This window comes from Microtus oregoni, unplaced genomic scaffold (assembly GCF_018167655.1).
Source record: "Microtus oregoni isolate MIOR12 unplaced genomic scaffold, Mior012 000007F_ref0000211, whole genome shotgun sequence".
Lineage (NCBI taxonomy): Eukaryota > Metazoa > Chordata > Mammalia > Rodentia > Cricetidae > Microtus > Microtus oregoni.
Genome location: NW_024543066.1, coordinates 55,154,245 through 55,171,687, shown reverse-complemented (window position 1 = coordinate 55,171,687; position 17,443 = coordinate 55,154,245). Strand labels below are relative to the sequence as shown.

Here is a 17,443-nt window from a genome sequence, read left to right as displayed (position 1 = left end):
CCCTGTCTGGGCTGTGCACGAGCAATGGAAGCTGCCAGACAAATCACAGATGGGCAGATAACTAGGAAACCTCACTTGACTGAGAAGACAAGTACAGGACTACGTGTACAAAACTTGGGGGACAGTGGTGGATGTCACCAAGAAAATATGGTCATCCTAACCAGGAAATAAACAAAGTGAAGCTTTGAAATGAGAGAACAATGATGCTAATCTAAGGTGGAAGGTGAGGACAAATACCCAGCAGGAGGAACAGCATCCTCAGAATGGGCTAGGACCCTCCTTCAGTGCTTGAAGTGAGGCCACGTCTCAATGATGTTGTATAATGCCTGTCCAGGGGACAGAGTATTGGACACATCACTGTGGCCCATTAGCAAGTAGTTGGGGGTCAGGTACCCCTTGTCGACAGCACACTGGATCAGATCCTGGGCTGCTTCCAGAGCAGCTTCATTGGGTGAGGAACCTGCAAAACACAGCCAGACCATTGTTTGTAGGATCCTAGGGTGCTCAGACCAGAACAGAACATGATTTCAAACCTGCCCAGCCTACCACTATAGTAGCATATTTGACTGTTGGCAGCCAGTCTTACAGACAGACAGAATGTCAGATCAACATTTCATGGGTCTCAACTCCAAAGTTTTCCTGACTCTGAATTGCTGGTCCTGGAATTACAAATACAGATCTGAAGGACTCTGAAGGTTCTACTACAGACATCTGTCCTGCTAGTTCTCTAGTGAGAACATGTTTGTCCCCTAAGGAACATTTGGCAATGCCAATTCTTGGTTGACAAAAGTGAAGGAAGTAATGACATTCTTACTATAGAGTTGGAGAAGGAAATAATAGTGCCAACCGCCTTTGGATCTGTGACAGTGAATGATCTCATCCAGAACATCAGGAGCAGCGAGGTTTACAGGCCTTCCCCACAGATTCGGTGCTCAGCATCTCCTCACTGCCCTTACCCTCAGCTAATGCTCATTTTCAAACCAGCCCAAATGAGTAGCAGTAATAGTACCTCACCGTCCCAGAGATTCAATAGTACCCTAGCTCTAGGCAGAAGCACTGAGTAAAGAAATGAACATTTTCAGTGCAGCCCAGGCAGATCTCTAAATCCCTGCCTTGGGTAAAGGCTGAACCATCTAGAGTTGGTACCCTAAGAACCAAATAGGATAGGTTACAAAGAGGAACTAAAATCACTCATGCAGGCATTTTCCCTGGCTTCACCCATTCATACCAAAGGAAGGGTCGAGGAAGGGAGGGAGAGAAGGAGGGAGGGAGGGAGGGAGGGAGGGAGGGAGGGACAGAAGAAGGGAGGGAGGGAGGGAGGGAGGGAGACAGGCAGGGAGGCAAGCAGGAAGGCAAGCAGGGAGGTAGGGAGGGAGAGAGATTTATCTGTGAGTATGAAACGTGTTTTTTGAGTACCTATTCTCTCTAGGATCTGAGGGTCACCTCCAGCCACACTCATATAAATACAAAACTTCACCATATGATGCTTTAGATGATGCCCAAGTCTGAAGTCTTTCTCTCCTCAAACATCACACAAGAATCTCAACTACCAAAGCCTCCACTTACCTGTGAAGACGCCCATGAAGGTGATGCTCAAAGCAATGTCATTGTACCCTTCCGTGCAGGAGCCTTGACTATTCCAGCCCACTCCTTCATAAACACCACCATCCTGGCCCACGAGGAAGCTGGAGAACCACAAGAGATATGGAGATTAGCATGAAAGAGGGAGTATTCTTTGACATTTGCCTTCCTCCATGGGTTCATTCATTCATTTACTCAACTATTCCCCAGGTTCCAGCACCTTGTGTGAGCCATCGTCTTTGTGAGTGCCTTGCTGCTGACACCATCTGGAGGAGTGAGACTCGAGAGGGACCCAGACTTAAAACCGTTGCAGATTTCTGGGGAGCAAATTGTCACAGTAGCTGCCTTGATAAAATAGACTATTCAACAACTCACCCCGATTTCCCACTGGTTTCCGTGAAGTTGTCTTCCTTCTCCAGACATCCTCTTCTTGGGACTTCCACTGTGATGGTCCACTCCCTCTCTTATCTGGCAGACTGGTCTCTGTGCCTCACCCCACACACTCTCAAAACTGACCTATTCATTTCCTTGGCTTCTTCATTATCCATGAAAGCACACAACTCACCTTGGAGCCACCTCCCACCTGTTCTTCTCTGGATTAGCATGGTAGAGAAAATCATCACCCGCTGGCTCCAGCCCAGGCCTCATCCACCCATTCCATCCACTGGACAGCCAAGGCTGGTGCGATGTCTCGCGGCCACTTCCCTGACATAGTCCTGCACCTTAGTCATGAGCCACTCACTTTTATGAACTTTAAGTGCCTCCACTTCTGGGACATCTGCACCCTCTTCCCCCTGTCAGCATCTCACCCTGCCTGAATTGTCACATCTTCAAATCTCACTGCCTTCGGGCTCACCCACACCCATCTGTTCCCAAGGCGTCCGTCAAGGCATCTTCCTAAATACAAATCTTATTGTGCAAAACCCTACTCTTCGTCCTTTGCGCAGAACCCAAACTCCCCAGCTGAAGACACACCATTCTTCAGGACATGCTCTCTGCCTCTCAGCCTCACCTCTCACCACATCCAGTATTGGCATTTATGTGACCGTAAGTAATTTCTCAGCTCCCTCCTCCGAGACACCGTTCTTCTGCTGGAACCCAGGCCTTTCTTGTGTTTGAAACACTCTTGCTGCTTCCTCCTCTGGTTTGTCCCACTCCCTTCTTGGACTCCAACTAACAAGTTACTCCTCCAAGGAATGAGTCCCTGCAGCCTGCTCGTCCTTCACGTGACCTTCATAGTCGCACTTGACTCACCTTGCTGAAACCTACTTTGTAAGTTCTCCCCCATCCCCTGTCACTGAAGTCTTAGCTCCAGGAGGGTAAGGGTCACCTGTGCTCCCGCAGGAAGCATCCCCAGAGCACAGCCTAGAGCTGGGAGGGGGAAATGAGTGTTTGGTCCTGAGTTCAGTCCCTCTGCAGGATGCTGACAGGATGCACAATACAAATCAAAAGCCTTAGATAAGGTAGCTGTTTTCTGGAGCCTGAGTAGGAAAAAGAAACTTCCATCCTCAGTATGAGATTCCCAAATTCATATTTGATGTTCACATCTCCACAGCAGTTAAGGAGAACAACATCGGATTATCCTGAGTGGAAGGACCTGCAATCATTTGGTAGGTCCTAATAGCTAACTAGCGACAATATTTTCTCCTATCTTTAAAGCACTTCACCAACATGGAGATAGAGGAGAGGACTAGTCACCTTAGAAGAATATGCCATGTGACAAATCCAGCCGAAGCACATTGCACACTGCTGCCTGGCAGGAGCAGTCAAGACAAAAATACAGCGCCAGAGGTTAATCCACAAATTCCCTAAAATGACGACTCTTTTCACTGGCACATACAAACATACCACATGAGCTAGTGCTGGCTTATCCTTAGGCTTCAAATTTAGTTTGATTGTTTGTGATGAGAAATGAGTGAGATATTCCGGCATCTTATCTTCAAGCTCTGGAAACATCCTCTGGTGTTTTGCCTACTTCGTGGCCATTTTGTTTTCTGTATAGGCCAGTCTTAAGTGGCTGTCTTTAAACATAAGTGTTCTCTACCAACAAAACTCAGTCATAGAATCTTGATATTCATTTAGATTACACTAAATGAGAAGGAAAGGAGGGAAGGAGGGAAGGAGGAAGGAAAGGAATGGGATAGGAGGAGAAAAAGAAATGTGTGAGGAAAAAAACAGACAGACAGACAGACAGACACAAGGAGAAGACGGGAGTAGAAATGTAGGGAGAGAAAAAAATGTCCTCTCACTGGTTTCACATTCTCTATTATAGAATTGTGGACCTTGGCACTGAAATTAATGGATGTTGTCCAGTCTCTCCATGTAGGAGATACTCTCCCTCTGAGCGTTCGGACTCTTAGATGTGAAGAGCTGTCACAATAACACCAGAAGAAGCAAACCGAACAGAGGACAACACCTGAGCCACAGTGTAATGAGAAGCAGCTGCATTAAAACAGTGGCCCTGGAGTGATCTCTTCTACAGAGTTCAATCTCACCCTGTCCCTTCCTCTAATATCTCGTCAGAAGCCTTGGAATCCAAAATATCCATATACTGCCTTTAATAGCACACATTTTTGGAATATACTTGGAGCTATGACTGCCCCTTATCTGTCTCCTGAATAAAAGCACTCTCGGGTTGGGTAAAAAGTCAATGTAAGTACCCATAGGTTTTTCATATGGTGAATTATCAGTCAAAATTAGCTCCCTTTTCTCTCCTGTTGAGAGATTCAGGTTCCCTGACCAAAGGAAAGCAGCCCCTATCCTTGAGATCACTTACTTATACCCAATGTCACAGGCTTTTAGCCTGTCCAGGAACAAGGACTGGAGATCTCGGACCAGCAGGCGGCACTCATCCGGCTGACTGCAAGTTCTCCCAGCGGAGTGGAGGATGATGACATACTTTGCAGGGAGAGCCATTTTGGAGCAGTGTGCCTCTCTTGCGCCCCAAGCAGACCGTGGAACAATGCGGGGGCAACCTGTTGTTGGGTAAAAACAACAAAAACAAACGGCAAGACATAAGGGATTCTTTTTACCACATTATGCCAACTACGTGGCTGCTGAAGGCTGCCGTGACCCTCAGTGTGCTGAGATTTCCCTGTCGCCCTCAGAGTCCCTCTCAATCCTGACTGCGGGGCTCTGCTCTAGAGTACTCTTGGACTGGTCTAAGCCGCAAATACAGAAGCTGTACTCGGGAAGTCTGTCTGACAAACACTTAAAACCCTTAAGTAATCCTCCATATGAATGAATGGCAGCAAGTTCAAGGTAGAGATCAAACTGATTCGGGGCTCAGACAATAAGAACAAGTTTCTTCAAACTTCACTAAGCCCAAGAACAGGCTGAAAGTTCTTTCTGTTTTGTTTTATTTTGTTTTCTCAAAAGCTTCAGGAAGTCCCTGACACTGATCAGGTTCCCTAGATCTCGCCTGTCCACACACATATATAAGCAGTAAGGAATTCTGAGACCTGAGACCACCAGAGCTGCTTGGGAGAAGCTGAGCCTGGCTGAACCGCCTGGAGAGGACACCCCAACTATTGAACTACCTGCGGGTTGTGCAGTGAGCTCCAGGTGTGAGTGGCCACCCAGTCTGGAGTGGGCTTTTGGTGATAAAGCTGTGTCATAGTAACCTCTCATCCATACTCCTGTAATAAACCCCAGTAAAGCTCACTGGATCAGAGAGAGGGAGAGAGAGAGGGCAGGGTTGGGGGCTGGAGAACTGGCTCAGTGGTTAAGAGCATCTGTTGCTCTTGCAGAGGACTAGGTTCAATTTCCAGTACACACACGGTGGCTCACAAGTACATGTGATTCCAGTTCCCAGGGGATCTGATGACCTCTTCTGTCTTCTCTGAGTATGAGACTCACACATGGTAAACATACGTGTGTGTGTGCGCGCGCACGCAAATCACTCACACACATAAAACAATAAAATAAAATAAATCTAAAGACTCGTTGTCACTGCTTGTTAACCCAAAACAGTACCTAACTTGTTGTCTGAATTGTTTTTAAATTCCTCCTTTAATGTCAATGTGACAACATCAAGTTACGGTACTTTCTATATTTATAAATGTGTCTTTGTGAATAAGAACTGTGCATAAATGTACCCTCTCATTTTCTATGCCTATTTTCTTCTCGAAAAATTTGAGTTTGGGGGGGTTTGTTATTGTTGTTGTTTGGTCTCTCAAGACAGGATTCCTCTGTATAACTCTAACTGTCCTGGAACTCACTCTATAGACGAGGCTGGCCTCAAACTCAAGAGATCCACCAGCCTCTGTCTCCCAAGTACAGGGATTAAAGGTGTGCACCACCACCCTGCTCATGCTGAATATTTTATCTGTTTATTGTTCATTGTCTCCCCCAACTTCTCCCCCCGCAAGAAGCTCTAGGACTCAAAGGTTCTTGTGCTGTGTTCCTTAGATCCAGCTTTTGCTGAAGAGGCAGGTGTGAAAGACTGTTCACACAACACCACTCACACCGATGTGGCTGTTACTGTCACTGCGGCTAATAGGAAAGAGGCAGCCTGAGGGGTTCCTCTTGAGGTCTGCCAGCACCCACATTTCAGAAAGCTGGTGAGTACATGGCTACAGGGGACGATGTGAGGGAAGCCGGGAGAGGTCCCTGCTGCTGCATTTGTGAATGCATCCTAGATGGCGAACTGGAAGGACCAGAAGGGGACAGGGCCTCACCTCTCTTCTGTCTCCCCTTCTGTGGAGGGGCCAGGCAGTTTTCGCTTTTCACAAGAAGTGGCTGGGTGTACCTGGGTGACAAGTGGCCCTTCTTCACAGCGTGGGAAATTAGGCCCTTCAGAGCTGAGAGAGCAACAGGGCTGGGACTGTGGCCTGGAAGAGAGTAGATTTATAGGGAGTCCCTGTCTGGCCTAGGGTCAGGGTACAGCGGGAAGAGGTTGAGCATCCCCACCAAACCTACGCCTGCTAGAGGAAGCGATGGGGACAGGTTCCTCCCTCAAGTCAGAGGGGCGAGAATCGAGGACCTGCAATAACAGGGCTCTGAGTGGCTCAGGCTGAAGTGCCAAGATCCCAGTGATGTGTGCCAAGACTTCACATATGCCCACAAGCCCCATCCACAGGAGGGCTTCAAGGTGCCCAGTGAGCCCCACCAGCTAGCACTGCCATCTTCCCAGCTCAAACCCTGAATCAGATATTGCTAGGGCCCCTCTGCTCATGAAAAAGAATTTGGAATCTAAAAAGTACATGCTTCAAATCCCAAAACAAGAAATAAATCTATAAATTAAGCAGGCACTCTGGTCCTGGTACTCTGTGAAAACAGCCCTCCTCTTAGAACGGAAAATGCAGGCTCGTGTTCCTTCCTTCCCCAGAGTCATTTGGGCTAAATAACCTTTGGGTTATTTTGCTTCTCTAAAACTTAGGCTGCATACTGTAGTAAGGAGAAGGGTAAAATCTAGCTGCACTATCCCAAAGGGTATAGAATACGAAATGAGAAACTAGCTATCCAAAATTCGACAACAGAAATCAGCTCACAGGTTGGCCTTTTGGAACTGATTCCCCATCAAGGGATGCCTCAGCCAGCCTTGATGCAGGAGGAGGGGCTTTGTTGACTCCCATGGGAGGCCTGCCCCTTTCTGAAAGGAGAAGGGCTGGATAAAGGGGGGAGGATTAGACAGGAGGTAGGGGGAGGGGAGGGGAAAAAAGGAGGGAGGAGAGACTGGTTGGTGTGCAAAATAAATGAAAAAATTTAATAAAAAAAGAAAAAATCACCTCACAGACTCATGGTTATGGCCTTGACTATATATCAGGATGCAGGGTACAGGAAATAGACATCAGAGTGCAGGGAGCTGGACATCAGGATGCCAGGTGCAGAAAACTGGATGTCAGGATACGGGGTGCAGGGAATTGGAATCAACAGACTTGGAAGAAAATGAAAAGCTCGCGAACCCTATGATGTCCTGGGAGGAGCCCAACACAGAACAAAGTTCATGGCTCCCACCCTGCTTTGAGATTTTTTGTTTCATTTTATTTTGCTTAGACTTTTTTAAGAGAGAGAACATGAAGTTGGATGGGTAGGGAGGTGGGGATATCTGGGAGGAGTTGGAGAGGGGAAAACATGGTCAAAATAGATTATATTTAAAAAACGAATGAAATTAATTGTCAACTTGAGCAGATCTAGGAGACAAACCTATGGACGTATTTTCTGAGCGGGCTCACTGAGGTGGGATGGCCCACCCTAAATTCAGACAGCACCATTCCATGGATGGAATCCTGGGCTGAACACAAGAGAGAATGGGGTGAGCGCCAATCCTCCATTTCCTAATGGCGATGCGATGTAACCAGCCACTTTGTGCCCCTCACGTGATGACCGTTGCGATGCCTTATCCCCTCACACTAAGAGCCTGAATAAACTCTTCCTTCCTTAAGCTGGTTTCATCTGGCATTTGGTCACAGCAGCAAGAAAAAGACCTACTACAAAAGCATCAAGGCAGCTTTTTAGAGCAATAGACAGAAAAGTCTAGGAGTGAGAGATAGAAAGACAGCGGGAACACCCGACGTACAGCCACCGACCTGTCTGTCCTGGAGGGAAGATCTGACAGTCACTAACCGGGGCAAGGCCTTAAGAAAAGCAGAACAATGACCTGCAGATAGAAACTGGGGACAAGAGGGGGACATGACTTGCCCAGAGAGGCCTGGGAGTCTGAGGAAGAAATGAGGCAGAGCCAGAGAAGGAAGCCTCAGCAAAAGAAAGAAGGCATCGTGCGTACTGGAAACCAAGGGAGAAGAAATGCAGAAGAAGCTGGCTCTGTGGCGATGCCTGAGAGCGCAGGAGAGCTTCAAGAGAAAGCAGCAGAGAACCCTTTGAAGGACAGTCAGCTGAGGTGCCATTACCTTCCTGGGCGCCAAAAAAGGCAATGCCTAAGGAGATGTTGTTGTAGCCTTGGTCATGTGATCCTTGGATATTCCAGCCAACACCTTCATATACTCTACCGTCATCCCCAACCAGGAAGCTGTGGGCAAGGAAACAAATTACTGACTGGTACCAACTCACATTCCTAAGAGGCAAAGCTACCCCCCTCCCCCGGGCTCACAGGCTGAAAAGAGCTCAGGGCAGGTTCACTAAGAAAGTGTTTTCATGAATTTCTCTGAGACAATAGAAAGACCAAGTCACGTACCCTCGTCTTTAATACTGAAAAGGACCCACACCCACACTCCATGCACCTCCTTGCCCAGATACCCAGTCTGTATATAAATCATCCTGAACACTGAAAAGGGAGAGGGGCCTTGGGCTACCTGCAGAAGCTACAGTTGACCTAAGAGCAATGTTATTCTCCATGGACTCCGCACATCCTCACAACGGCTCCCCTACCTCGCGCGGAAGGCACACTGCCGACAGAGGGTTGTTCACTTGCTTTCTCCCTGTCGGGTAGCCTCCTACATAAATGCAGCGTGTGACTCACGGACACAGTGGCAGGCAGTGTGTTTAGGGAGGGATCCCAGAAGCCAGAGAGATAGAGCAAGGAGAAAAAACTGAAGAGAGACATCCAACAACCTTTACCTTGGAGTTAACTGAAGAGTAAACACCCAACACTGGACCCTGACTGCCTGCCACTCACCCACCATGTCTCTCTGAAGAGCTGTGTATATAGCTTTAGAACCCTCCTTTGGAAGGGCTGGGCTGGTGAAGTTACCCTCCAACTCTTGTCCCCCAGGGGCCAATCCTCTGAATCACAGAGGCCTTGGAGAAGCCCCATGTGGGAAAGTGGAGATGCTGTGGGTGTTTGAGGCCAGAAGCCATTGCCATTACCATGGCCAAACTGTTGACAAGCAGTCAAAGTCAGATAGGAGTCTCCTAGACTAGCCATTGGGGTCCTAGGTGGGATGGTTGCCCCAGACAGATAAGAGCCTGCACGAGCCGTGCAGTGGAGAGTACCATGGACAGAGGCTGGTCGAGCTGTGGAAATCAATCAGCCTCCCTACCTTGAGAAAATGGTGATTCTTTTTCTGCCGAGCTCAGACCAGTAGATGATAAGAAACACTCAGGTGTAAGGAAGGACTCTGTAAACTACGTGTCGGGCAAATGAAGCGTTCCCAGTGGCATTTAAAGAGGCAGTTATATCTTGGATTTTCCCCTGCATCTCAGAGGCACGGACTTCACAGAGAATTATATCGGAATTCATGAAGATTTTTGAAAACTGTATTTATTACAAAACTGATAGAACCACAGCCAAGAAAATGAGGAAAATAGGTCAGAAAGAACCATAAAGATCATTACAGGCTGGACCGTATGTCTGGAGGCCCAGGTCCACCAATTACTTGTAAGCCACATCACACCTGCTATTGTGGATGTGATAGGCCTGCAGTTCCTGAAGCTTCTGAGTACAGACCGTCTGGTTGTGGCACTCTAGCCCAGGGACATGGTGCACAACAAGGACATCCGCTGGCCTGCTCAGCTTAGAGCTGCAGCCCGTTGCTCTTGCCCCCCATTCCTTACGAGAGACCATGATGAAGACGTCTGTGAGGAGATGGCATGTCAGTCAGTGCATCCGACATTTGCCACCTGAGCTGCACCTGCTGCTCTGAACGTGGTCTGGCCCATGCTGGTGAAGATGCCCGAGGCGGGTATCAGGAGGAGCTCACACCTCCTGCTCACTGCTGTACATACTCCCTGGCAGACTCTCTTTCCCAAGGGTATCAGGAGGAGCTCACAACTCTTGCTCACTGCTGTACGTACCCCTGGCAGACTCTCGTTCCCAAGGGTATCAGGAGGAGCTCACACCTCCTGCTCACTGCTGTACATACTCCTGGCAGACTCTTGTTCCCAAGGCAGCTGAACTGGGTATTTTGCTCCCCGACCTCTGAAGTCCTCACCATCACTGCACTACATTAGGAAATAGGCCCATGCCAGCCACTTTTCCCCATCCAGCCCTCGTAGCCTCATTGTGCACACACTGGCAATTTCCTCTGTCACACCCCCTCGTCAATCTCAGGGCTCTCACTGGGCAGGGTTTTCATCTTTGACCCATTGAACTCAGGGATTGGGTCTCTACCCTGCATACGCTCTTTCTCCCTTTTGATAGCATCCCTATATCCCAAAGGCCTAAAAAAAAAAAACACTTAGCTGCCTGGTCAGAGCTCTCTACAACTGATGCTCTCCACCCTGTCCCAGCTGGCTGCGCAGACATGAGATGCACTTCTGGACACACGAGAACCCTGGCAGATGGCTAAGCCTCCTCACCATCATGGTGCACTTTCCCTTCCTCCAGGAGCTGGGAGATGTTGCCAAGCAGATGCTGCAGCCCATCTGATATCTGTTGAGTTTGTGCTTTTTCCCAGGAGGAAACACCTGCAAAAAACATCCCTGTTTTCATCTGTCTTCAAAGAGTTCCAGAACCCTTTGATAATGACGGGATAATAACGCTGTAGCCAGACACAGCTGCTCCTCTCCACCACCTCTCTGCCTCCCTGAGTCCCCAGGCCTTCAACAAGCCCCTCTGGGCTGCCCAGGGAACCACCTCTAACAGATGCTGGCATGGTTTTCTCTGATACTGACTTCAGGGAATCCCCCAGGGTGATGGTGTGTTGTTACAGGAAGGGAGGGAGTCAGGCAGAGTGAACAACTGTGAGCATATCTAAGCATATAGTTGGCAAAAAACAACCTGGAAATGTATGCAGGCACCCAAAACCACAATGTTCTCTCTTGTGTACATTTTGTGTATCCGGTGCAATAAGAAGAAATAGTTAGAATTGCCCTTCATGAATCGGGTCTGCTCCTGCTCAGTGTTGGGACATCGGCCAAGCCCATGCTCCACCTTGACGGACAGTGAGAATGTCCCTAGGCACTGGTTTACATTATTGCTCCAAAGGAACCTTGTTTTGTTGACAGGCACAAACCTAAGAGAGTTTAAATGCTGGTTGGCACACTATTGACAGTTCTAACCATTGCTCCCCTCGCACCGCAAAGAGCTAAGTCAGTCCTGTACACTACCTCGCTGAATCCTCCAGTTTAACAGGGAAGGAGCCTTTTCTCAGTCTTCAGATGGAGAGACTTAAGATTTAAAGAATTCAGACATTTGCTGAAAACTATTGTTTGGGGTAAGGTCTACAGACACCATAAAGCTCTTCTTCCATGTCAGGGAAGAGTACGCATGGTCCAGAAAAGGAAAACTTACCCCATACTAGGAGAACCAGGGTAAAGGTGACAAGAAGCCAGGGAGGCATCCTCGGGTGGTCCCAGGACACTGACACAAAGTAGGCTCAGCAGCCCTGGGAGGACACTGAGAGTTAGCATGGCTGTGCCAGCTGCCAGTGACAGCAGCTGTCTACCTACTGCCTTGTTGTGGGCCTCCTGAGGGCCAGCATCTGGCTAAGGCTCCTCTGAGTTCTGTGTACACAGCTGGTGCCCAACATCCCAGAACAAACACCCAGCAACTCTATTTACTGCTGCCTACTGTGTGTGTGGTTTATGAAGGTATTTACACAGTAAATCTCGAATACATCCCATCCCCATCACCCAGATTCTGTATATACAGGAACAAAATCTAAGAATAGTCTAAGAAACTCAAGCTCACATGGAAGGGTCTAAAGCAGACATTCCCTTTCGAACTAGGGATAAAACCACACGAGGTACCTAGGGTGCAGGAGTTGGGACAGATCAGATATGGTTGTGGGGCAGAGGACACCTGACCTTAAGACTAATTTGAGAGAGTCTAGTCCCTTCTGGAGATGGTTTTTAAACATCACACTCGAAGCCGGGCGATGGTGGCGCATGCTTTTAATCCCAGCACTCGGGAGGCAGAGGCAGGTGGATCTCTGTGAGTTCGAGACCAGCCTGGTCTACAGAGCTAGTTCCAGGACAGGCTCCAAAGCCACAGAGAAACCCTGTCTCGAAAAACCAAAAAAAAAAAAAAAAAAAAATCACACTCGAACAGAAACAATTGAAACTGGGGGACGGCTCAGTAACTAAAGTGTTTGCCATACGGGACCATATGATACGAGTCTGAAACTCCAGCAGCCGTGCAGAAAACAGCTGAGCGTGAGTGTGACTGGACAAGTCTGTAATTTCAAGACTGGGAGGCAGAGGCAGGCGAATCCCTGGATCCCACTGTCTAGCCAGCCTGACCAAATCCATGACTCATCCACTGAGAGACCCTGTCTCATAAAATAGATAAAACATGGTTGACAAAGACCCAGAATTGAACTCTGACTTCCACATGCATACATACAAGTATGTACCCACAGGCACACATGTGCACACACACACACACACACACACACACACACAGAGGGGAGGAAGGGGAGGGGAAACACATACTAACTACATGTTAGCTATCTATCATGTTCTCACACTAAACAAAGTAGAATTACCTGGGCCCTCTGTCCCGTTGCAGTCCAGCAGGTCAGAGTCCAGCCAGCTCACCACTCATTGCTGTTAGTTTCCTCCTCCAGCCTTGGCTTCCCCGTCTTGTACCTCCTCTAACAAGCGTCTCTTCCAGTTTTCCCTGGCTCTGGGGCGGGGGGGGGGGGGAGCAGTCTCTAGGAATGGAGCATCCAGGCTATAGCTTCCTCAAAAGAGGAAGTGAGGGACCCCCCCCAAAAAAAAGATGGAGGACAGAGGCCTGAGACTCAGCGTCAACTCAGTAGAGAGCCCGGAAAGGACCTCAGGTGAGACCTGCTGGGTTGAGAGCACAGGGACCCGCCCTGTGAATAAGCCAGGTTCCTCCTCCCTGGGAAAAGCCCACTTGCCACATCCTCCCTGACCTCTTTCTTCAGCTCAGCCTTCAACAGGCCCGGCTGACCCGGCCTGCTTGCCTGGTGGCGATCTCTGATATCAGTGAACTTATTGTCAATAGCCATCCGCTCCACAGATCTGAAGGCTGTCGACTAAGGTCATTTACCAGTTATTACTACAACCGCCTTCCCACCAAGGTCACCCACAGAGGTAGCACGGAAGGAAATAGAAGCCACGTTCCCAGGAGGATGTTCACTGCACCTAATTCTTACCCTGTGACATACGAATGCATCACCTGCCCTCCGTGCTGCTACACCCACCATCGGTATCACACTGTGACCCACGGAGGAAGCAGTCCTAACCCACTTCTGCCCTGGGGCCTGGCTATATCATCTCTGAGCAGGTTCTGTGGTCTAAAGCCTGGGCTTTCAGAGCTGTGGATCCTCATAGAGGAAGCTCCACTTGGCTGTGAGACTCTGGCATCTTCACAGGGAATATTTAGCCCCTCAGGGTAGCCTTCAGAGACCCTAAAGAAACGGCCTTATGCAGAAAGATTGTCCCAAAAATAACTCCCTGGAAAGTGTCACTGCAGCACTGAGTGTCACAGCTGCACTGAGTGTCACAGCTGCACTGAGTGTCACAGCTGCACTGAGTGTCACAGCTGCAGAGTGTCACAGCTGCACTGACTGTCACAGCTGCACTGAGTGTCACGGCTGCACTGAGTGTCACGGCTGCACTGAGTGTCACGGCTGCACTGAGTGTCCCAGCTGCACTGAGTGTCACAGCTGCACTGAGTGTCACAGCTGCACTGAGTGTCACGGCTGCACTGAGTGTCCCAGCTGCACTGAGTGTCACGGCTGCACTGAGTGTCACAGCTGTACTGAGTGTCCCAGCTGCACTGAGTGTCCCAGCTGCACTGAGTGTCACAGCTGCACTGAGTGTCACAGCTGCACTGAGTGTCACGGCTGCACTGAGTGTCACAGCTGTACTGAGTGTCCCAGCTGCACTGAGTGTCACAGCTGCACTGAGTGTCACAGCAGCGCTGACGCCCACCAAGGAAATGCTGTCACCTCCTAGCCAAAAAGAATAGCGCTCGACGTGGAGACATGGCATTGTCTCCTACCCTTAAAAACCATTCATTCCAGTCGGGCAGAGAAATCACACCTCACAAAAGTGTGCTAGAGAGAGAAGAGGAACAATTTTCCACTCAGTGAGATAGCTCCTGTTCCTTCCCAGAGGACCCGCCCCCTAGTGCAGTCCCTACAAGTTGCCCCTGGATTGTTAGCTTTGCCTTCCTGGCTCAGAAAGGCATAACTTTTCCTTTCTCTTCTTTATTGTCTCTTTGATTAGGGTGTTGGCTAGAGCCTCAGTATGCTTTGGGCCTTATTACTCTTCCCCTAATGGGCCCTCACTATCACGTGACTCCTTGTCCGCCATGTTGTTCACCTCCATGTTGCTTTAGCTCACAGCTTTTTCTCTTTCTCTGCTTGAGCTTCCTCTTCCAGGTAGCTGCCAGGATTTACAGCTTGTCTGTCCTTGATTTTTTCTTTTTAACTCTGTATAATATTGTCCTTGCTCCCCCGGGTTGAGTCTGCTCTAGAATTATGTTTTTAATGAGACTGAAAAATCACAAAAGGGGACCCCATTTTCCCTGACAGCAAAGGGCCCCTTGAATACGTGCCAGATTTACTCACTGTTCTCTCAGAGGCACGCACCCAAGCCCAGGATTGAGCCATGCAGTCAGCCGGGTACTGTGCTCAGCCAGGGCCAGGATAAGACAGGTCAGAGAGGGTGACTAAGGCAATGGAGATCAAGAATCCCAGCACAATGGGACTGTGCCCTGGGAACACTTTGTTTTACAGCGACCCAGAATGTGCTCCTAGTCACATTGCTGATATAACCCTTAAAAATTAAGGCCCAGGAGCCTGCATTCAGAAGCACCAAGAGAAAGAGCTAAGGGGTCTCTCTTGGCAGAAAACTAGGGGGACAGAAAGCCCAAGAAGAGACTAAGCAATGACTGCCTAAAGTCAGGAAATGTTCTGGCCTATTCAGAGATCTACAAATACCCAAGGCCTAACAGGCTGAAGATGCCCTCAAAAAAAAAAAAAGTCTCCTCTATGAGGCCATCAAGATGATCGGAACTGACTCTGTGGGTTTAAAAATTTAGTACTAAAATCTTGATAGGGCTTCCTATCTCCTGGGTGACAGAGCCCTGTCTACTTCCACAACCCTCATGTCTGCCATCTCTCCCAGGCTCCCACCATCACAGGACCCTTCCAACGTTCTCCTACCTCTCTTATTGCCTCAGCCTGGCTTCTTCCCAGAGGTCTACTCAGCCCTGGTAGGGCCTTCTAGATCCCGGAGACTGTCCTTCACGGGGGTCGTCACACACTGTAATTATTGTCTCGTGAAAACGGCTCTTGTCTGGCCCTAGGACAGCAGAGCAAGCTTTTGAAAGGCCTGAAAAGAAGTCCAGGGAAGGAAGCTAGCAGGCAGACTCTACCAAGCAAGATTCAGGTAGCGTGGCCTAAGGTAACGGTTCTCAAAGACCACCTCAGGGAAACCTGGGAGACCTCCAAATCCATTTCTATGTTCATGAAGTCAAACATGGGTGCCACTCAGCACGAAGACCCCTGCAAACCAATAATCCCCAGTTCTTCACCTTCCCCAGTTAGTACTGGCCCTGAAGATACAAGACAGTATGAAGTAGACCCAGCTCTGGTGAGGTCACGACCTTCTGAAACTTTACCCTAAGAATGTTCTTGATGGAACAGAAACAATCACTTGTTTTATTAAATTTCAATCCTGGTTCTTGGGGGTTGTTTGTTTGTTTGTTTGTTTGTTTTGAGACAGGGTTTCTTTGTAGCTTTGGGGCCTGTCCTGGAACTAGCTCTTATAGACCAGGCTGGCCTCGAATTCACAGAGATCCACCTGCCTCTGCCTCCCGAGTGCTGGGATTAAAGGTGTGCGCCAACACCACCTAGCTCAATCCTGGTTCTTTGTAGAAAAAGTCCTTGAATGGTCAATTTATGAGCTGAACTGGCCACACTTTTTATTGAACTATTTTCTTCTCGAAAAAACTGGCAAATTATAAAGAGCCTCCTAATTGACTTCATGACATCCATTTGTTGAAAATGAACAAATTGAACTTTTCATTTCAAGGAAAACAACATAGAATTTGTCAGGATAATAAAATTGAGTCTTTCAAGCAAAACTCAGTATTTGGGGGAGTTTCTTTTTGCAGTCATGATCTGGTATTTTTCCAACAGGTACATTTATTGATGAGATCAGTGGTGGTATTTCAAATGTTTTATATGCACACATATGTAAACAAACATACACATATGTAAGTACAAACATGTAAACATGTCATAGATGGGCAATGAGATGTGTCAGCATTTATATGACACTCAGGGGTCATGAAACACACATATGTAAACACACATGAACATGTATGTCATAGATGGGTAATGAGATGTGTCAGAATTTAGATGACACTCATGAGTCAGGAAATCACTACTTTCCAAATGACTAATGCAAAATGTTACACAATCACAACTAAATAGAAGAGTCCTTCAAGTTTGAGGATGGTAATGAAACTACGTGCAAAGAATTTATTCATGTGGTTTCATATTCTAAGAATTTACTATCTGGTAATTCTGGTTTAGTATAATACCTATAAAGAAGAATATCTATAACTATATTAAAGTTACTAGTGTGTTCCTCTACCTTCCAGCCACTTATCTGAGAAGAAGGATTTTTTTCTTCCCATCTTCAACCCAAACAGAATACAGCAACATATTGAATGTAGAAATAGAAAGAAAACCTCATCTTTCTTCCCCTGAGATACAAAGAGTTTTGTGAGCACTATTTTGAAGACATATTTTTAATAGCTTTGTAAAATAAATAATTACTTTGTTTTAATAGGTTAATATTAGTGGGCTCTTAATGCTGCTTTAAATAATCTGGTTTAAATAGTTTGGTGTTTTTCAAATTCTAGTATAATAAATATTTAGAAATGTAACCCATAAAAGCCATCTGAGATACTCAATAATTCTCACAAGCACTAAGAATGCTAAAAGCAAAATGTTTTTGCCTGTTCTTGGGACCCTTCTCCTCCTAGTGGGTTGCCTCATCCAGCCTTGATATGAGGGTTTGTGCTAGTTTCATT

General features: G+C 47.8%; 1 protein-coding gene across 1 annotated transcript; it reads right to left on the bottom strand.

Annotated features, from left to right (window-relative positions):
- Positions 1–281: 281 nt before the first annotated feature.
- Positions 282–13,397, bottom strand: Pglyrp4 (peptidoglycan recognition protein 4). The gene is made up of 8 exons (XM_041655153.1): positions 13,283–13,397; positions 10,780–10,887; positions 9,858–10,056; positions 8,433–8,551; positions 6,261–6,413; positions 4,358–4,556; positions 1,567–1,685; positions 282–460 (listed from the first exon to the last, which is right to left on the bottom strand). The coding sequence occupies exons 1-8, from the start codon at positions 13,395–13,397 to the stop codon at positions 282–284; spliced, it is 1,191 nt and encodes a 396-aa protein (XP_041511087.1).
- Between the last annotated feature and the right edge of the window lie 4,046 nt (positions 13,398–17,443).